This window comes from Ahaetulla prasina, chromosome 4 (assembly GCF_028640845.1).
Source record: "Ahaetulla prasina isolate Xishuangbanna chromosome 4, ASM2864084v1, whole genome shotgun sequence".
Lineage (NCBI taxonomy): Eukaryota > Metazoa > Chordata > Lepidosauria > Squamata > Colubridae > Ahaetulla > Ahaetulla prasina.
In genome coordinates this window covers 139,754,401-139,776,713 of record NC_080542.1, presented here as the reverse complement: position 1 = coordinate 139,776,713, position 22,313 = coordinate 139,754,401, and the positions used below count along the sequence as shown (strand labels likewise).

The 22,313-nt window shown below is 41.2% G+C and overlaps 1 protein-coding gene across 1 annotated transcript in view; it reads left to right on the top strand.

Annotated features, from left to right (window-relative positions):
* DPP6 (dipeptidyl peptidase like 6) overlaps positions 1-22,313 on the top strand; it is a 487,048-nt gene that overhangs the window by 317,263 nt on the left and 147,472 nt on the right. Inside the window, exon 6 of the mRNA XM_058181717.1 lies at positions 10,815-10,867. Coding sequence (XP_058037700.1) covers positions 10,815-10,867 — 53 coding nt within the window. The remainder of the gene's footprint in view (positions 1-10,814; positions 10,868-22,313) is intronic.

The window sequence follows — 22,313 nt, the reverse complement described above, 5'->3', positions numbered from 1 at the left end:
CGCTTCTGCCACGTTCTGACACATCAAAATTACTTTAGCTATTGATCTATCTCAATAGATTGCGCCCCTTTCTAGACCGGGATGCCTTGTGCACAGTCACTCACGCCCTCGTGACATCTCGTCTGGATTACTGCAATGCTCTCTACATGGGGCTCCCCTTGAGGGGCATCCGGAGGCTTCAGTTAGTCCAGAATGCGGCTGCGCGGGTGATAGAGGGAGCCCCTCGTGGCTCCCGCGTGACACCTATCCTGCGCAGACTGCACTGGCTACCTGTGGCCTTCCGGGTGCGCTTCAAGGTTTTGGTGAACGTCTTCAAAGCGCTCCATGGCATAGGGCCGGGCTATTTACGGGACCGCCTACTGCTACCGAATACCTCTCACCGACCCGTGCGCTCTCACTGAGAGGGACTCCTCAGGGTGCCGTTGGCGCGACAGTGTCATCTGGCGACGCCCAGGGGAAGGGCCTTCTCTGTGGGGGCTCCCGCCCTCTGGAACGAACTCCCCCCAGGACTCCGTCAACTTCCGGACCTCCGAACCTTTCGTCGCGAGCTTAAAACTCACTTATTCATCTGCGCAGGACTGGGTTAGTTTTTTAAATTTATGGGTTTTTAATGGGTTTTTTATTATTTATCCTAAATTTTAATATCGGCCAATTGAATAAGTTTTTTAATTGTATTTTAATTGTATTTATATTGTAATATTATTGTGTATTTTTATCTGGCTGTGAACCGCCCTGAGTCCTTCGGGAGAAGGGCGGTATAGAAATTTAAATAATAAATAAATAAATAAATAAGCACTTCTGTACCAATTAAGCAAGGAAGAGCATTTGTGAAATCTTAATGGACCACCTGGGTTGCAAAAAAAAAAAAAAAAAAGGCATGTTCCTTTGTCCCCGGTGCTCCTGAGCTTTCAGAATCATTCATCAGCATAACAGAACTTACTAGAAACGTGTTGAGATGGTTTTATAATGAGCAAATATCTCAGTAAAAAAAAAACAAATTGAAATCATGTAAAATATATACGAAATTCAGCTGAAATTTAGCCAGAAAGTTCATACATTTCTGCAGCTCCATAGGGGAAAAAATATTAATTGGTATCAAATATCTGCTATCAGCATTGTAGGAAAAAATATTTTCAGGGAGAGGTGGTAAGAGATAGACTTACAGTTTGCCATTATTAAGAGGAGATGCTGAAACTAATAAAATGCCAAAAAAAGAGCTTAATTTGAAAATCATTTGTGCTGAAATAAAAATCACAGAAAGAAATTACTCTGTGGGCAAAAGTTTGTACAGAACATTACATGATGGTGAACCTGCAGCACCCTCTTTGATGGCACTTGAGCTGTCGCCCCAGTTCAGCTCCGCTGCGCATCTGTGCACACCTCCCGCCAGCCAGCTGGTCTTTGGGTCTCTGCCGTTCATGTGCAGAGTGTGGGTGGGTGGGTAGGGGTGCACACACATGTGGGGGCACAAGGAATGCTCAGAACCGCGTGAGCTTTCACAGGGCCGCATGAGCATTCGCGGGGTACATGCAGGGGGCTGTGCACGCATTACATTTTGGGGGTTTGGGCACCTGCTTTGGGCACTTGGTCCAGAAAAAGTTAGCCATCACTGCCCTAAACCTTTCTTCTCCTTTAAACTGATTGGTGCACACCATAATATGGAAAGAGCTGGATGGAATCCATAAGATGTTAAGTGACTGTAATTTCCCGTAGTGATTTCAGTGCCTCTTCACATTTAATTTTTTCTCCCAGATGATCCTCTTCCTTATTTCAAGGTAAATGGAATGAGACAAGTGTTTTGGTTCTCTTAATTTGACTTTTTAATCTATCCTGACTTTGAAAGCAACAAAAAAGGCTAGGTGGATTGTATGCTTGTGGGCCTGAATGATATATAATTAAAACATTTATTATCTCCTAGACTGACAGCTTCAAATAAATATCTTTGCATCACTATTAGGAAATGCTTGATCCCAAACATCATCTGATGTTTGCAGAGAATAGTGCAGGGGTGTCAAACTTGCGTCATCACGGCGGTGTCACGTGACTTTCACTTTTTTCCCTTTCACTAAACGGGGCCTGGGCGTGGCCAGCTCATGACGCATTTGACCCACGGGCCACGAATTTGACAGACCTGAGATAGAGAAGAGAATTCACAGTCAATTATAAAGCCCTGTTTTCTTTGAAATCTTACAATTTCAACTGGATGTGGGAAAGACCTTCAAAAGCACCTCAAAATTATTGGGAATTATTGGTGGGAAACAAAGACCTTTAGGAATATCTGCATGCGACAGGAAGGGACAAGAAGGAAATGCTGTTGTAGGTTTCCTGCCCTTATCAAAGTGGCTCAGTGTGAAATACTCAATAAATGTGGTGCTTGCCCTTCAAAGATTTATTCTTTTATTTATTTGTATCCCACCTTTATTATTTTTACAAATAACTCAAGATGGTAAATACTTCCAACATACCTTCCTCCTCCTATTTTCCCCACAACAACAACCCTGTGAGGTGAGTTGGTCTGACAGAGTGTAACTGGCTCAAGGTGACCCAGTCAGCTTTCATGCCTAAGGAGGGACTAGAACTCACAGTCTGCTAATGATTGGCCCGAAGTCACCAGGATGGTTTTCATGCCTAGGGTGACACTAGAACTCATGATCTCCCGTTTTCTAGCCTCCTGTCTTAACCATTAGACTAAACTTGCTCCAGAAGTTTTGAAGGTAACTTTTTATCCCAACACAATATGATAAAGGGCTTTTTTCTAAAGGAAGGAAATTCAGGGCTGGAAATCTTTTTAGTGAACTTTTTTATTTATTTTTTTATTTTGTCACACAGTATATATAAGCATAAGCATGAAATAACTATACAATATATAAGCATATATATATAAGCATAAGTATGTAATAACTATATTAATTGGATATAATGAAAGGAAACAATAGGACAGGAACGGTAGGCACGCTGGTGCTCTTATGCACACCCCTTACAGACGTCTTAGAAATGGGGTGAGGTCAATAGTAGACAGTTTTTGGTTGAAGCTTTGGGGATTTTGGGAAGAGACCACAGAGTCAGGTAGTTTATTCCAAGTATTAACAACTTTGTTACTGAAGTCATATTTTACGCAATCAAGATTGGAGTGGTTAACATTAAGTTTAAATCTATTGTGTACTCGTGTATTGTTGTGATTGAAGCTGAAGTAGTCTTCAACAGGAAGGACATTGTAATAGATGATTCTATGAGTTAAACTCAGGTCATGTCGAACTTCAACTTACAGTTGAAGGCAGAGAAAGAAATAACCCATAAGGAAAGGAGGGTCTCAAGACTATGAATCCTACATTTATATTCAGGTTCCTTTTTCACTATGCTGTTAAAATAAAAGAAACATTTCATTTTATGTCTAAGGAGATTTCAGTCATCCGGGCCATGGTTGTCCCATGGGTGCTTTTAAAAGAGGCAATTGAACTTTCTTTGTTTTCACTTCTCAGTCAAGAAGCTTCTTCAGTTCTGATATAATGGTGGCGAATGGAAGGATCTCTTTGCAGCAAGGAATATAAATCCTTCCATTCTCTACCTTTCAGTCAGAACTGAAGAAGCTTCTTGGATAAGAAGCGAAACATCTTCAAGAAAAAACAAAGGAAGTCCAGTTACCTTTTGAAAAAGCACCTTTGGAACATTTCATTTTATGATAGTTTGCGAACATTTATGGCCTGCTTCTGCAGTGAATCTGGGCAAGTAATAAAGCTAATTCAGAAGCAAATAAGTTCTAGTTCGTTACTCGGTGTCATAACTGGGGTTTTCATTCCTAATCGATCCTTTCAGATTAAAAAAAAAAATGAAAATGAGTGAAAGTAAACAACAACGGTTACCATACAATGAAAATGAATTCCTCTAGTGGTGGATGGATGGACAGATGGGTAGTTTGATCGGTTGAAACCATAAGCCAGAATTAGCACTAACACAAGCTTAATTGTGATGCAAGTTTCCATATTCTGAGGCATTCTAACTATAACCATTTACCATAGAATCAGTGCTTGCTCGCTCTCTTCCTCCCTCTTCCCCTTTCTCCGAATTTCACTCACCATTTCTGGAAAATATTAAGTTGGTTATGACTGCTCAAGACTCCAAAAACAAATATCAGAGCAGTGGTGAAACCCACATTTTTTAACTACTGGTTCTGTGGCTTGGTGGGCGTGGCGGAGAAAGGATACTGCAAAATCCCCATTCCCTCCCCACTCCAGGGGAAGGATATTGCAAAATCTCCATTCCCACCCCCACTCTACGGCCAGCCAGAGGTGGTATTTGTTGGTTCTCTGAACTGGTCAAAATTTTTGCTACCGGTTCTCCAGAACCTGTTAGAACCTGCTGGATTTAACCCCTGTATCAGAGGTATCCTACTGTAGGACAAATTCATGCTTACATATCAGGCTCATTTACTTTGGAGTAAACCCTTATATACTCAGTGAGGATTACTTCTGAATAATAACCGGTTTGCATTGTGATGGACATTAACTACATAGACCTGGGTTCTGTCCAGTGGTGGGATTCAGCCAGTTCGCACCACTTCGGAAGAACCGGTTGTTAACATTCTGAGCAGTTTGGTGAACTAGTTGTTGGAAGAAATCATTAGGACAGAGAACCGGTTGTTAAATTATTTGAATCCCACCATTGGTTCTGTCTAACATTCTTGCTTTTACATAGTTCCCAAATAATTAGCATGGAACTCAGAGGACATAAATTACTGAGGTATATTTAGAATTTTGCTACCTGGGAACAGGAAGGGTTAATACATGATAATATGTGCCTTCTTTTTTTCCCCAAAAAAATATAACATTTTTTTTAATTATTATTATATTTTTGCAGGAGCCCTTTTACATTCCTAGACAAGAGAGGCTGTTACAAAGATACAAGCTTTAAATCCCTGGACAGAAAATAATATGTGCCTTCTATGGGCTTCTGCATAGGACAAATTGTATGTTGTCTATTAAATGCATCATGATGGCAACGAGCACACTACCTATAGCAACTTGACTGATTAATTTATCAAGTCAGACTGTTTTCAGGGCATTCTGCCCCAGTCTGTCTTTCAGATCCTCCATCCGTGCCCTATAACTGAGTCCATCCACCTAGCTGCTTGGTCAGTCTATTTTCTTTTCCTCCACCTTGGCCAACATCTCAACAGAGTTGGATTTTCATACAGGGTATCCAAAATACCATAACTTGAGGCTGGCCATTTGTAACCCCAAGAGAGAACTCTGAGTTGATTACCTCTGTGACCCATTTGTTTTCTTGGTTAACCATAGTGTCACACCAAAGCTCAGATGCGTCCATCAACCTCCTATCCTGCTTCTTCAAAGTCCAATTTTCAAGGACATAAAGCGTCATAGGGAAAACCATTGGTGGTATATGATTCTGATATCTCTGATATTCTGATAGCCTTACACACATCATGGCTTTGTATATATTTTCCAAATAGCAACATGATAGTCCAGTGCTGGGCAGAGGATTGGACTAGAACAGGGGTCTCCAATCTTGGCAACTTTAGTTGAAGTCCATCAAGCTTAAAGTTACCAAGGTTGGAGGCCCCTGGACTAGAAGACCTCCAAGGTTGCATCCAGCCTTATGGTTCCATGATTCTAAATGAATCCGGGATCAGAGATGATTTCATGGTAGGGGACTGATTAATCATTTGTGTGCTCCAGTAGTGTTGGATCGCTGCAATTGTTTGATAAGCCTCCCCATTCTTTGTATATAGCTGCAAAAACAAGTAGAGAATATAAAACTACAATAAATCTTTCCATCACCCTTTTGCCCAGATTTAGCTCATTTCTTAACAGTGGTTTGGAATTGTCATATTTACCAGCGGATGATGTATTCATTAGCTGTCCATTTAGAGCACATGTAACTGGACACGTTGACTTTATTTCTGCAATCTAGATAATTCAGTGGCCTTGTTAGCAGGGAATGTCAAGATTCTTCTGCTGTGTCAGTTAGAGAGTGAGAGTGTTTCCATGACCACAACTTCTTACACAATCAACGCTCTAAAACTGGTGGGAATGGGCAGCATTTTAGTATCTCTCGGGTAGAAATTATTTAGAGAAAACTACAAGCAGTCCTTGATATTACAACAGTTCATTTAGTGATGAAGTTAACAATGGCATTAAAGAAAAGTCACATGATTATTTTTCACACTTATGACCATTGCAGCATCCCGTGTCCATGTGATCCAAACATCAAATGCTTGGCAACTGACTCATATTTATGACGGTTGCAGTGTCATGTAATCAACTTTTGCGACCTTCAATGGGGAAGTCAACGGGAAAGCCAGATTCATTTTATAACTGTGTTAACTAACTTAACTGCAGTGATTGATTTAACAGCTTGGGCAAGAAAGGTCAGCAAAACTCACTTAACAACTGTCTGACTTAGCAACAGAAATGTTGGGCTCAATTGTAGTCGTAAGGCGAGGATTACTAATTTGCTCCCTGCATCCCAAGACAGTGAATGACTTCATTTTCATCCTGTCAGAGCAATGCTTCTCAACCTTCACAACTGTTAAGATGTGCGCGAGCTTCAACTCCCAGAATTCCACCTTGGAATTCTTAAAGTTGCCAAGGTTGAGAAACACTTGTTAGAAAGTGGGCAGGAGATAAACCACAGAGGCCTGTTTGAGTATCAGAACTTGGCATTGTGGCTATTGAAGGGAGCAAAGCAGAAACTGCTCTCCAAGCAATTATATAGAAACATTTGAGGAAGCGCTACTGGGCCCAAAAGCAGACAGTCGATGAATACAGATAACTTTTGAAAGTTACCATTTGGATTTTTTAAACGTAACATCAGCAATTCCTTTATTACAAGCTCCTGACTACAACACAATAAAATATAGATTACTATAATATTACAGATATTCAAGTAACCCCAAAGAGTGGAATGATGATGCCAAGATGTTGTTGCTGGCAAAAAAAAATTTTTTTTAAATTTAAAATAAAAAAAAATTTAAAAAAGGAAAAAAATTATCCTGTAATCTACAACTACTACATTGCAAAATCATATGGACTACAAATCTCGATCAGGGAAATTTTTTTTTTTTGTTTACATTTATACCCCGCCCTTCTCCGAAGACTCAGGGCGGCTTACAGTGTATAAGGCAATAGTCTCATTCTATTTGTATATTTTTACAAAGTCAACTTATTGCCCCCCCCAAGAATCTGGGTCCTCATTTTACCTACCTTATAAAGGATGGAAGGCTGAGTCAACCTTGGGCCGGGCTTGAACCTGCAGTAATTGCAGGCTTTGTGTTCTTAATAACAGGCTTTTACCAGCCTGAGCTATCCGGCCCTATTTATTTATTTATTTATTTGTTCATACTTTTATACCGCCCTATCTCCCTAGGGACTCAGGGAGTCACATAAAAACATAAATATATACAGAATAAAACATTAATTTAAAAAACTTATTCAATAAGCCGAATATTTAAAATTGAAATATAAATAATAAAACTCCATTAAAACCAAATTTAAAATTTAAAAATTCTAGTCCAGTCCTGCGCAAATAAATAGATGTGTCTTAAGCTCGTGGCGGAAGGTTCAAAGGTCAGGAAGTTGGCGAAGTCCTGGGGGAAGCTCGTTCCAGAGGGTGGGAGCCCCCACAGAAAAGGCCCTTCCCCTGGGTGTTGCCAGTCGGCACTGCCTGGCCGACGGCACCCTGAGGAGTCCCTCTCTGTGAGAGCGCACGGGTCGGTGAGAGGCAATCGGTGGCAGCAGACGGTCCCGTAAATAGCCTGGCCCTATGCCATGGAGCGCTTTGAAGATAATTACCAAAACCTTGAAGCGCACCCGGAAGGCCACAGGCAGCCAGTGCAGTCTGCGCAGGAGAGGTGTTATGTGGGAGCCACGAGGGGCTCCCTCTATCACCCGCGCAGCCTCATTCTGAACTACCTGGAGTCTCCGGGTGCTCCTCAAGGGGAGCCCCATGTAGAGAGCATTGCAGTAATCCAGATGAGATGTCACGAGAGCGTGAGTGACCGTGCATAGGGCATCCCGGTCTAGAAAAGCAATAGATGCAGTTTACATAGACTTCTGTAAAGCTTTCAATTCAGTGGTCCATGACAAATTACTTCAAAATCTAAAATCCTATGGCATTTCTGGTCTCCTACATAAATGGATAACTGCCTTCCTGTCAAACAGGCAACAAGTGGTCAAAATAGGAAGCACTGTATCAAATCCTGTACCTGTTAATAGTGGTGTTCTCCAAGGCAGTGTTTTAGGTCCAACACTCTTCATACTTTACGTAAATGACCTTTGCGATCATATTAAAAGCAACTGTGTTCTCTTCACTGATGATGTTAAACTATTCAATACCACAGACAATGCAACTTGGAGTTTTCATATCAAATGATCTAAGTGCCAAAGCCCACAGCAACTACATCACCAAAAAGGCTTTAAGAGTTGTAAACTTAATCTTGCATAGCTTCTTCTCCAGAAAGATTACACTACTAACCAGAGCATACAAAACATTTGCTAGGCCAATTCTCGATTACAGCTCGCCGGTCTGGAACCCACACTTCATTTCAGACATTAATACAATTGAGCATGTCCAGAAATATTTTACAAGAAGAGTTCTCCACTCCTCTGATCACAACAAAATACCTTATGCCACCAGACTTGAAATTCTGGGTTTAGAAAATTTAGAACTCCGCCACCTTTGGCATGACCTGAGTATAACTCATAAAATCATCTGCTACAATGTCCTTCCTGTCAAAGACTACTTCAGCTTCAACCACAACAATACACGAGCACACAATAGATTTAAACTTAAAGTGAACCGCTCCAATCTTGATTGACTTAAGTAACAGAGTTGTTAATGCCTGGAATGCACTACCTGACTCTGTGGTCTCTTCCCAAAATCCCCAAAGCTTTAACCAAAGACTATCTACTGTTGACCTCAACCCATTCCTAAGAGGTCTGTAAGGGGTGTGCATAAGAGCACCAGCATGCCTACCGTTCCTGTCCTAATGTTCCCTTTGGTTGTATCCAATTTGTATGGTTATTTCATGCTTATACTTATATATATTGTTGTGTTTGACAAATAAATAAAATAAATTAAAAATAAAATAAATAAAATACCTTATGCCACCAGACTCCAAATTTTGGGCTTAGACAATTTATAACCACGCAGACTTCAATCATTAAAGTAACATTTTAAAATATATAATATTTATGACTAACACAAGTTTGTTATGGGTTACAGGGAATCTTCAATTTACAACCATTTGTTTAGTGACCATTCAAAGTTATAATGACACTGAAAAAAACCGATTATAACCATTGCAGCATCCCCATGAATTAATGAAAATTTGGATAATTGGCAACTGGCATATATTTACAACAGCTGTAGCATCCAAAGGTCTTGTGACATCCATTTGTGACCTTCCCAGCCACCTTCCAACAAGTAAAGTCAACAACAATTCTTAACAACTGCAGTGATTCACTTAACAACTATGACAAAAAAGGTTGTAAAATTGGGTGCGATTCACTTAACAACTGCCTTCGTTAGCAATGGAAATTCTTGTCTCCCTTGTGGCTATACGTTGGGGACAACCTGTATTTTGAACTACGTAAATATTTTTTTTAATATTATTATTTTAAATTATTTCTTTTAATACAATATGCTCCTTCTAAGGCCGTGATGGCGAACCTATGGCCATATTGATGGGCATGCGAACTCAGCTCCGGCGTGTGCCAGCTGATTTTTGGAGCTTTTGGGCCCACCGGAAGTAGGGAAACAGGCTGTTTCCTGCCTCTGGAGGGCCATGGGGGATGGGGAAGGCCCATTTTTCTCTCTCCCCAGCCTCCAGAGCCTTTCTAGGGCCTCCGGGGGTGGGTGGGAATGCTGTTTTCACCCTCCCCAAGCTCCTAGAAAGGCTCTGGAGCCTGGGGAGAGAGTAAAATGGGCCATCGTGTGCCACGAGCTGGGAGGCACAGGGGGAGTGCATATAGAATTATGGGTGTAGGCACAAATGCACGTGACACACACACACACACACACACACCGTACCTGGTACACGATGGCAAAAAGATTAGCCCTCACTGTTCTAAGGATTCACCTCTTCCTGAGGATTGCAGTGAGGACTAGCATCCTAGCTGCTATGATTGGTAGCATTTTCTCTCCTTACCCATATCTAATATCACCTTCCTTTTAATCTTATCCTCACATGACTTGCCAAAGCTTATTTATCAGGTCAAAGATGCATGCATTGGTTTGCTATAAATTGTTACGCCTAAGAGTAAACAGGAAGCTCAAATCAAAAGTTCAGGAAGAAGCGCTGACACCACAAACTTTCACTCGACAACAGGAAAAGGACACTGTGACTTTTCTTCTGGGGCTAGCAAATTAATGCCTGGGTATATTTACAATGTATTAGAACTGTGTTTTGGGCTATTTCTCTATTTGGCTTTAGTTATAACCGCGAATGTTGCCTCTGGCAGACTCTGGCAGTGTCCTCATTATTGGCTCTTCCAAATTTAGTTATTGCTGGGAACTTGCTCCCCAGGATCATCAAGGATACGGTCTCCGTGGCAATGAAACAAAGCCTCAGGACTCACAAAAGCACCCGACCAGGTGCAAAACTCTCACAGCAGCAGAAGGTAGATTGATTCCCTCTGCTCCAACAGAAGAAAATTAATTTTTATGCCTTTCCCATCCATCCCCACCTTAATAAACGCAACTGAACCTACTTTTTTTACACTAAGTTTTAAGCAACCATCCATGTCTTGTCATGACTAATCTCGTTTTTTAATCTCTCTCATTATTTTATTTTGTAGATGTACCGGTATTCATACACAGCTTTTTATGTCCTCAGAAAGCTGCCTAACGGGTAAGTGATAGAGTGAAAACTCTTCATTCCATGTGTTGCTGTTTTTGGCTTATATGGGATAATTGGGTAGGAGGGAGGGATCACTAGATATTGAGCACAGGGCAACTATTCGCAAACTCCAGCCATTAAGCAGATTTTATAATAAAATAAAAATTTAAAAAAACTTATAATGAAGTTTCCCTTGAAACAGGGATAGAAAAAGTTAAGATGTTAGTTAGGATACATTCCAGGGTCTTCAATTGTGCAGCCATGGCCACCATTTTGATACTTTTGGCATCTTCTATGGAAATTTGTTGTTGTTAGTTGCGAAGTCGTGTCCGACCCATCACGGCCCCATGGACAACGTTCCTCCAGGCCTTCCTGTCCTCTACCATCCTCTGGAGTCCATTTAAACTCACGCCTACTGCTTCAGTGACTCCACCTCGTTCTCTGTCATCCCTTTCTTCTTTTGCCCTCAATCTTTTCCAGCATTAGGCTCTTCTCCAGCGAGTCCTTCTTTCTCATTAGGTGGCCAAAGTATTTCAGTTTCATCTTCAGGATCTGGCCTTCTAAAGAGCAGTCAGGGTTGATCTCCTCTAGAACTGACTTGTTTGTTCGCCTTGCAGTTCAAGGGACTCGCAGGAGTCTTCTCCAGCACCATTGCTGGAGAAATTTCCATTGCATGGAATGGAATGAAATTTCCATTGCATGGAAATACCATTGCCTTTAAAAAAAAAAAAATTCCTGTAGAGTTTTATAGGTAACGGTTCATTATATAAATAGCAACAAAGCATTCTGCTTCATTAGTCTTTGTTAACACACGTTCCATTCATAAACTAAGTCTTTCATTCATGCAAGAAAAGAAATGAGTTTTGCTTAGCTTATGTTATATGAATTAAGCCAGCATGGTTAGTGAACCACAGATAATGTCTTAGTATGCTCTTTAAAGCCAGCCAATCGTGGCTTTTTTCAAAATCCATGTTTAAACAAACTCAACTTAGCTTGATGCATAAACTAACTAAAAGCCTCAGTGGCACAGTGGTTACTGATATAGAATAGAATGGATTTTTTTTTTATTGGCCAAGTCTGATTGGACACATAAGGAATTTGTCTTGGTGCATATGCTCTCAGTGTACATAAAAGAAAAGATACCTTCATCAAGGTACAACCCTTACAACACTTAATGATAGTCATAGGGTACAAATTTAACACTTAATGATACAACACTTAATGATAGTCAGAGGGTACAAATAAGCAATCAGGAAACCATCAATATCAATATAAGGATACAAGCAACAAAATTGGAGTCATTAAGTGGAAGGAGATGGGTGATGGGAACGATGAGAAGATTAATAGTAGTGCAGATTTAGTAAATAGTTTAGTCAATAGTTAGAACGCAGTACTGCAGGTTAATTCTGCTGACTGCGTCTGCCTGAAATTTGCAGTTCGAATCTCACCGGCTCCAGATTGATGCAGTCTTCCATCTTTCCAAGATAAGTAAAATGAGGGCCCAGATTGTTAAGGGCAATAAACCGCTTAGAGTGGGCTGAAAAGCACTGTGAAGCGGTATATAAGTCTAAGTGCTATTGCTATTAAGATAGGATGTGAAAGAGCCCACATTTGCTTATTAACATCTCTTGCCGTGTGAAAGAAATCTCAGCAGGTGTCTAATTTCTTCCTTTATCACATGATTCTGTGTGGTCTCCAAGACTGTATGATAAACTTGATCTCAGATCGTATAGGGCTGTAATGGTGAACCTATGGCACACATGCCCGAAGTGGCAGGTGGAGCCATGTCACCTGGCACAAGCTGCGTCACCCATTCCTCTCCCTGGTTTCTGCCGCACATGCACGTGTGACAATCGGCTGGCCTTCATCTGTGCAGCAGTGCCAGAAACTGGAAGAGCTGATCTTCCATTTTCTGGGGTGAGCATTTGCACCGGACAGTTGATTGTCACGCGCGCATGCGCACCAGTAACCAGAAAATATGCGCCGGAAACCAGAAGTTCATTTTCCGGCACGCGCATGCCCCCTGGGCAGCTTCTCTTCTGGGTTGCGAGTGTGCTTTCTTTTCGGCACTCGGTATAGGGAGTCAAATGCATATTAAGAAGCTAATACGGTGTAGATTCTGTACCACAGTATTATTTTTCCCAGAATCAATCCAGAACAGATGACATTTTTGGGGGGAAGTCACCCAGAGAATCCCTACTGTCCTAGAACATACTAGATGAACAGAAGCCAATGGGAATAGGGGGTGCTGTTGTTGTGACCCAGGCCCAAGTAGGTAGCAATAAACTTAGTCCGTGGAAAAACAAACTTTATTCGAACAGCTGGGAAATACTTCATTCCCAGCGTCATTCATCTCCAAGTAAAACAAATGCCTCCCAACACAAATTCCTTAGTTATCTCGCAAACCTTAGTCCAATTAGGCAAACTGCCAAAGGCCCTTCCTGACAAACGTCCAGAAGCCACAAAAACAAAGACGTACACGAAACAGAAGATAGAGCAGAAGACGCAGCTACAACCTTGTTTTCCGGCAAAGCTGAAACGCCAGTGCTGGTCTGTTTTAAGCCTTATGGGAGGGGCCAATCATCTCTTGGCCGTACTCCCGAGTTGTCCTCTCTGCTTGAGCTGCTCTTGCCTTCTGGCAGCTCTTCTCATGCATGCATTAGGAACAGGCTCCTCCTGTTCCTCTGCCTCACTACTATCAGTCTCTGGAGGCTCTGGAGTCCACACCTCACTTCCCGATGGCCCTGGCCTCACCTCAGCCTCATCGCTGTCCAACTCCATTGCCAGCTCCATAGGCTGCTGACGGACCACAACAGCTGTGGAGCCCAGATCCTAAGAAATATAGGGTTTTAAAAATGACAACCAGTATTGTGATGGAATGTATCGCAGAAGTGGATTCCCAGGACAGGAGAGGCTCATTCCAGAGGAGTACAAAACAATTCAGCCCAAATATTATGTGTGAGAGGAAGACAATCACAACTTAATAGTTCTCAGAAGCAGACAGTAGAGTCTTTAGTTTGGCAAGATTCTGTCTATAGGTGTGAAACAATAATGAACTCAACTTGGACGAACTGCCACATGTCATTCTTTGACAAGCATTTTGTCAAAGTGCTTGTCACTTCTGCCAAGCACTTTGACATCCAGGAAATGATGGGCTCCACAAATAGAAGTATTTATGCAGGGATACTTAGTCATTCATGTCACTACTCAGGACGGTTGATTCTGGACCACTTGAAGCTTCCAAATGGTTTTTACACGACTTTAAACAAGAGAAGACCCACTGCAGCAGGGGTGTCAAACTCGCGTCATCATGGTGGCATCACAACACATGTCAAGACATTTTTCCCCTTTGCTAAACCAGGCGTGGGCGTGGCCAGTGCTATGACGCATCCAGTCCGTGGGCCAGGAGTTTGACAGTCCTGCACTACAGCATAGTGAAGATGGTTTAAGAGGATAGATACACTGATTATTTCTGTGATGATATCATGATGCATGTGCCATGATTTTCAGCTTATTCTAGATGCTTATGTCATCTTCAGGAAGATGGTCATCTTCTCAGGTGGTCCCTGTCTTTGAAACAGCTCCCACCCCCAAGATTATTCCTCCCCCCCCCATGAGACTATCCGCCCCTGCTGTTTTTTTCAGAAAGGTGTTACAATTTGGCTAGTTCTCTGGGAGTAGAACTTCGTCTATGCCCCACATAAACACACACACACAAAATTATAGGTATGTTTGACTGTTTCTCTAGCGCGAAGGTTTCTTTTAGGGTGCGGTTCTTGGCTAAAAAAAAGAGCTTAAAATATATCTCTTTCAGAGTAAAATATATACAAGCACCTATGCAGGGGTGAAATTCAATTTTTTTCCCTACTGGTTCTGTGGGTGTGGCTTGGTGGGTGTGTCAGGGGAAGGATGCTGCAAAATCTCCATTCCCACTCCATCCTGAGGGAAGGATATTGCAAAATCTCCATTCCCTCCCCACTCCAGGGGAAGGATACTGCAAAATCCCCATTCCCTCCCCACTCTTGGGGGAAGAATATTGCAAAATCTCCATTCCCACCCCACTCCTGGGGGAAGGATACTGCAAAATCTCCATTCCCACCCCACTCTGGGGCCAGCCAGAGGTGGCATTTGCCAGTTCTCTGAATTACTCAAAGTTTACGCTACCTGTTCTTCAGAACCTGTCAGAAACTGCTGGATTTCACGCCTGCACCTATGGCTAAACAGCCTCTTTTCAAACATGAGTCTAAATTAAATTTAAAATACTGCAAACTGTTGAAGAAGTGGTGCAAAACATACCCAAAAAAGGCACCCAGCTAAATAGTCTGAGCCATCCATTAAGTGCCTGTGATTCAGAAATGACCTCTTATTTCTAGGATTGGTTTGGCTTGGGTTATTTTATTAAAAAGTCAGTTGATTGTCGGTGGCCCAACTTGATGAGGAAAACCATTTCATAGGTATCGTTTCTAACTCAAATGTTTGGTTTTTAATCATTCCCACTTTAGCATTATTCTTAGCAGCTATGCCGCACTCTGTAACATTTTGCAATCTTAGAGCTTCCTAGCCTTTGGAGTGAGACCAGGTTCACTCCACAATCGTTATCCAGAGCATCTTTTATTATTCTTATTTTTGCAACAGGACCACCTCTTGAATGTCTCTGTTTTCAGAAGCCGATTCTCAAATTAGCAGTTTATTGGCAGAGCTGGAAACACAACCTCTGGGTTCTCTGTTTCCATTTGCTTTTCTGTTCTTTTCCTAAATATGGGAGTGAAATTCAGGTTAAGCCAGAGCGCCACCTAGTGGTCTTTCTAGGATCCTCCTTTTCTTACAGAGTGAGGCATACAAATAATCGAACTAAAATTCTAGTGATGAGCAGCCCCATTTTGAGCAATGGAAAACCTATTTTTCAAGCAGAAGAAGAACTGAATAAATTTCTGCATGGATCTTTTGGTGTTCGTGACTCTTTGTGACTGTGGCCATCATTTCTCCAGGATTTTCTGCCCCGGATTGCTTTTTTGAGTTCTTGGACACTCATCCTTAATGCCCTCAAAAATACAATCCATTCACCTTGTCTTCTATTAACTTCTTTTTCATTGGCCTCCAAAATCAGGGTCTTCTCTAATGGCTCTTGTCTTCTCATAATGGGTGCAAAATATTTAAGCTTTGGCTTCATTATCAGTGCTTCTATTGCAGAGTTGTTGTTTTTTTTAAAGTCATCTCATAGTGAATGATTCATTCTAGTTGTCTCTAGGACTACAATTCAGAAGCAACCATTAATTCAGTCTTTTAGACAGTCCAGTTTTTACAGCCATATGCTACCGCCGTGAAAACTATAACCTTGGCAATATGTGCCTTTGTTGCTAGTACGAAGTCGCTGAGTTTTAATATTTTGTCTAGATAGTTCATACTTGCCTCCCCAGGAGCAGATGTCTCTCTATAGCATGGTTATAACTGTGTGAATTTTTTTTTAACGATAAAATCTATTAACTACTTCAGTTACTTGCCTTGGATTGGTAATGCCTGTTTATATAATCTTATTTTATTTGTTTTAATTTTCAGCAATAGAACCATTTTGCATTCTTCTTTCATCTACCACAGGGGTGTTCAATTCAAGGCCCACAGGCAGGATCTGGCCCGCAGGGTTCTTAGATATGGCCTGCAGGGGCCGCCCTGGAAATAGTGAAGGACTGGCCAGCAGTGCCTCTGACACCCCCAGAAGAGGGTTGCAGGAGGCGTTGGAGCCGGAAATGGAGCTCAGGAGCCCGTTTCCACTGGCAGAAAGCTCAGGCCACCACAGGCACCCACTATATAAGTGATGTCAAAATGGCCACCCCCACCCCGGACATTCCGAACCCAGCCACGCCCACCCCGGCATTCCAAGGTCAAACACAACCCTGATACAGCCATCAATGAAATTGAGTTTGACACCCCTGACCTACAACATGTTTTTTTTAAGCCTTTGTTGCTTCTAACTACGGAAGTGGTATCATCAGCATATCTGAGGTGGCTGATGTCTCTCTCATTGTAATTCCAATATCTTGTGTCCTGAGATCCGGTATTTCTCAAGATGTATTGTGCACATAGATGACAAGAGACAACCTTGGTCCATTCCTAATTCCATTCCAAATCATTTAGTTGCTCTCTGCTCCACTTTAACTGTTGATCCACGATCATCATACAAATTCTTCTGTACGTGGCTCAGAACACCCATGTTACTAAGATTGATCTACTCTCTGTTGTGGTAGATCCCTTTAGCATCTGCCTGAACCTGATTGTGGTTATAACAGAATAACACAATTGGAAGGGACTTTGGAGGTCGTCTAGTCCAATCCTCTGCTCAAGCAGAAACACTATACCATTTCAGACAAATGGTTGTCCAATCTCTTCTTATGCACTTCCAGTGTTGAAGCCCCTACAATTTCTGGAGACAAGTTGTTCTACTGATTAATTGTTCTCAACTGCCAAGGAATTTCTCCTTAGTTCTAGGGTGGTTCTTTCCTTGATTAGTTTCCATCCATTGCTTCTTGCCCTACCTTCAGGTGCTTTGGAGAATAGCTTGACCTCCTCTTCTTTGTGGCAGCCCCTTAGATACTACTCTCATGTTGCCCCCTAGTCCTTCTTTTCATTAAGCCAGACATATCTGATTTATGCAAGTATTCTTCATATGTTTTAGCCTTCAGGCCTCTAGTCATCTTTGTTGCTCTTCTCTGCACCTTTATGATCCATGGAAGTCAGTTTTGAGGTTTACATACAGGTAGTCCTTGACATACGACTGTAATGGAGCCCCCTCGGCGGTGGGTTCTAACCAGTGTTACCACTGGTTCGCTTCTTGCATGCGCTTTGCCCACAATCGGCCACAACCCATCACTGAGCCCGCCCATCACATTATGTCTAAACACTTGTTAAAATGGTTGGTCACATGGGCACCCTGATTTTATGGCCTTTTTGCAGCCGTTGTTAAGCGAATCTCTGATTTGCTATGTCAATTATTTGGCTAGAAACTGGAAGTGCAGGTTTTCAGCAAAACCATTCTTAAATCATGGTCATGTGACTGTAAGACACAACTCTAAATGAGCCCATGTTGCTGGGCACCCAAAATACAGTCATTTGACTAAGAACTTCAGAACTGGGTTGTAACTCTCCTTTTTCAGGTAGATTGTAACCTTGAATGGCCACTATGAAACCGGTAATAAGTCAAGGACTAATTTATAATTTATTTGTTTATTTGTATCCTGCCTTTATTGTTTTTATTATTTGATACTCAAGGTGACAAATATATCCAGCACACATGCCCGTAACACCTTGTAAGGTGAATTGGGTTGAGAGTGAGGTTACCCAGCTGGCTTTCATGACTAAGGCAGGACTAGAACTCACAGTCTCACAGTTTCTAGCCTGGTGCCTTAGCCACTAGAGCAAACTTGGCTCTGCTGATGTCAGTGGTTCAAAATAGGCCAGATCTGAAAAGATATGGCAAAGAACAAGAAAGTTTTTGGGTAATTCCACACTTTCCTAAGCTAAGCAAGTTATTTCTTATTGCTTTCATCAGCCAATGGTCCTTGCCCAGTTTTGCCTTGTATTCCTGTTTTCTCCCAGTGCAGGATTCCTCAGTTAATTTATTTTCTATATTTTCAGAAAGCATTGAACTGTAAAGTAATAAAGGAAGAACTGAGATTTATTTATTTATTAGAATTTGTCAAACAAAAACAAAAACAAGAATAAAAGAATAAAAATACAATGACAAGGACAATAGGCACGTTAGTGCACTTATGCACACCCCCTCGACTGACCACTTAAGTATTAAGTAAGGTCCACAGAGGTCAATTTGTGACTGAAATTGTGAAAATTGGTAGCTAAAACAACTGAATCAGGTAGGGCATTCCAGACTTCGATAATTCTATTACAGAAATCATATTTTTTACAGTCAAGTTTACAATGATTTACATGAGTTTAAAGCGGTTGTTAGCGATTAAAACAAAAAAAGTCATTTACAGTTAAAACATTACTATCTATAATTTTGTATGCAATACCTAGGTCTGACCGCAAGCGACGCAGTTCTAAGTTATCCAAAATGAGAATTTTGAGCCTAGTAGCATAGGGAATTCTATTATGTACGGAAGAGTGCAAGACTTTTCTCGTGAAATACATCTAGACAATTAATTTAATTAATTTAGCAATTAATCAGGTTATCCAATATGTTAAGCTAAAAAAAACCATGTTTCTTATAGTTAAAGGCAACCAACAGTTACCATTGGTGGGAACTTAAAGGGACTATCCAGTTAATTATAATAAGTAGAATTGTTGTGGTAATTACCATTAGCAGTAGGATTGATAGCCCTCTTGTGAGTGATTGAAAGTCTCATAAAAATAGAATTGCTAATAGTTTAAAAATACAAATGCTTAATTTTTAATAGCAATTAAAAACCCAAAACAGTAAATAATCCACATTCAGCAATTAACACAAAATTGCACATGTTTTCAGGCTGGAACACCTATTGTGAATTACCATTGAACTTTTCCTTCTTGATCATACTTTAAGTTATATATTTTAAAAAATATTGAAATATCAGATCTGAGGTACATCTTACGGATTAAAGATAAACAGTATTTTTTTTCTGGGACAGATATCACTGGATGCATTTAAACAGAAGTCAGATTGCCATGTTTTGGGATCCATAGTAGGAGATTCACAGGACAGGTGGTTGGAATAGATGGCCTTTAAGCTCCCTTTTGACTCTTCCATTCTGTGGTCTTGACATTTGGTGGTCTGTGAAACTTAACATAACATAACATCAGAGTTGGAAGGGCCCTTGGAGGCCTTCTAGTCCAACCCCCTGCCCAGGCAGGAAACCCTACACCATCTCAGTCAGATGGTTATCCAACATTTTCTTAAAAATTTCCAGTGTTGGAGCATTCACAACTTCTGCAGGCAAGTCGTTCCACTGATTAATTGTTCTAACTGTCAGGAAATTTCTCCTTAGTTCTAAGTTGCTTCTTTCCTTGATCAGTTTCCACCCATTGCTTCTTGTTCTACCCTCAGGTGCTTTGGAGAACAGCCCGACTCCCACTTCTCTGTGGCATCCCCTGAGATATTGGAACACAGCTATCATGTCTCCCCTAGTCCTTCTTTTTGTTAAACTAGACATACCCAGTTCCTGCACTTAATTTTCTTCAGTTCTTTGCTGAATTCATAATTATATTTAAGCAGACCACTGGACAAGAGTTGCTTTGTTGTATTGCTTCATGTAGAACTGTGGCCCGTAAACATAATTGATACATTTGTTAATGAGCTATTGATGTCCTTCTTTTATTTATACTCCCCAAATGATAAACAAAGTAAATCTAACTACCTATGCAGGAATAAGCTGCCATTAAGCAATCCTGGTATAAACTGGCACAACACTAATGCACTAAAACAGCTTCAAAGAGATAGTACAATCAAGGCCGGATAATTAGCCATTAAATTTTGCAAAAAATTAATTTCAATATTTCTGCAAAACACATCTCATCTGGATAGTTTTCCCAAGACTGTCACTTCAAGACAGGTTATCTTGTAACTGGACTTGTGTGTTAATTCCTAACAAATGACGTTAGGGGACTTTTTCCAAAAACCTGAAGCAAGATGATCCGTCTCTAGTTAATTAAATGCTTTAAAGCTGTGGCAAAAACAGAATAAGTTGATCCGTCACAAAAAATTAATCTGAAATTGAGGAGATGCTCAAGGGACAAGAAGTTCCCGAGGAACATCTTTTATGCTTGCTTACTTTCTTTTGGAAGGATGTCAAGGTAGTCTGGGTTTATTTACATGGACAAGTAATCCTCAATTTACAACCAATCATTAGCAACCATTCAAAGTTACGACCTACCTGAAAAAGGGAGTTAAGACCCAGTCCCAAAGTTCCAAGAATTGCTTCCTCCTACGGTGAAGTGATTAGACATCAGTAACACAACTGCATTTATGGCAATTTGCAACATTGTGTGATCAATGGTTTTGCCAAAAGCCATCGCAAATAATGGGTTTGCTTAACAGTCATAGCATTTGTCTAATAACCATTATGTTCACCTAATGACTGCTGCAGAAAACGTCATAAAATCAAGTTGGTCATGTAACTAACCCAATGTACAACCATCACGATATATGGGTAGAGAAGAGCAACCAAGATGATTAGGGGACTGGAGGCTAAAACATACGATGAATGGTTTGAGGAAGTGGGCATGGCTAGTCTAGTGAAGAGAAGAACCAGGGGAGACATGATAGCAGGGTTCCAATATTTGAGGGGCTCAAATAGGAGGAGGGGGAGAGAAAGCCAGACAAGGAATAATGGATGGAAACTGATCAAAGAGAGATTCAACCTGGAAATAAGGAGAAATTTTCTGACAGTGAAAACAATCAACCAATGGAACAGTTTGTCTTCAGAAGTTATGAGAGCTTCATCACTGGAGGCTTTCACAAAGAGTGGACTGCCATTTGTCAGAAATAGTGTAGAGTCTCCTGCTTGAGCAGGGGGTTGGACTAAATGACCTACAAAGCAGGGGTGAAATCCAGCAGGTTCTGACAAGTTCTGAAGAACTGGTAGTGGAAATTTTGAGTAGTTCGGAGATCCAGTAGCGGAAATTTTGAGTAGTATGGAGAACCGGCAAATACCACCTCTGGCTGGCCCCAGAGTGGGGTGGGAATGGAGGTTTTGCAATATCCCTCCCCCAGGAGCAGGGAGGGAATGGAGATTTTGCAGTATCCTTCCCCTGCCACGCCCACCAAGCCACGCCCACAGAACCGGTAGTAAAAAAAATTGCATTTCACCACTGCTACAAGATCCCTTCCAACTCTGATAATCTGTAGGGATCTGTATATGATCATAATGGGCAGACTCCATTATGGTGATATGTTGAAGATTACTTGCATACATTATTACCTATTTACGGAGAAATTTCGTTCAAACAGTAATGCCCAATGTCAGCCAGAACTCTGGTCAATGTCAGATTTCCAGGGAGTCCTTGATACATATTTTTTTCCTTGTTGTCTTCCCAAATTCATTCCCTTTTTTCCCCTCTTTTGTCTGCAAGAAGAAGCAGCTTGCTCATCCTGATTTATACTTAGTTGCCTGCCAAGCTTAGAAGGAGACCAAAGATGAATTGTCTTCTTTGATCTTTTCCTAATTTGGAGTGTCATCTAACCTGCTGCTGCCAAAAAATAGGGTGTCATTTCTGCCCATCTCATGGCTAGGAATTGAAGGCAATGGAAAGGCAAGCAACCATCTAAAACCTACGTGTTTCATGGAGGCACATTGTACATGGTGTATCTAAGAAGGATATGCGGGCGATTTCGCCAATTCATTTATTTGCATGTGTGTTGGGCACTTCTTCTTGCTTCACTAACTCTTTTGACTGTTTTCTCAGAAAACATACATTCCCAAGGGTGTTTCTTGGTCAAAGAAGTCAAGATGGTAGCCACATCGTTTGTGTG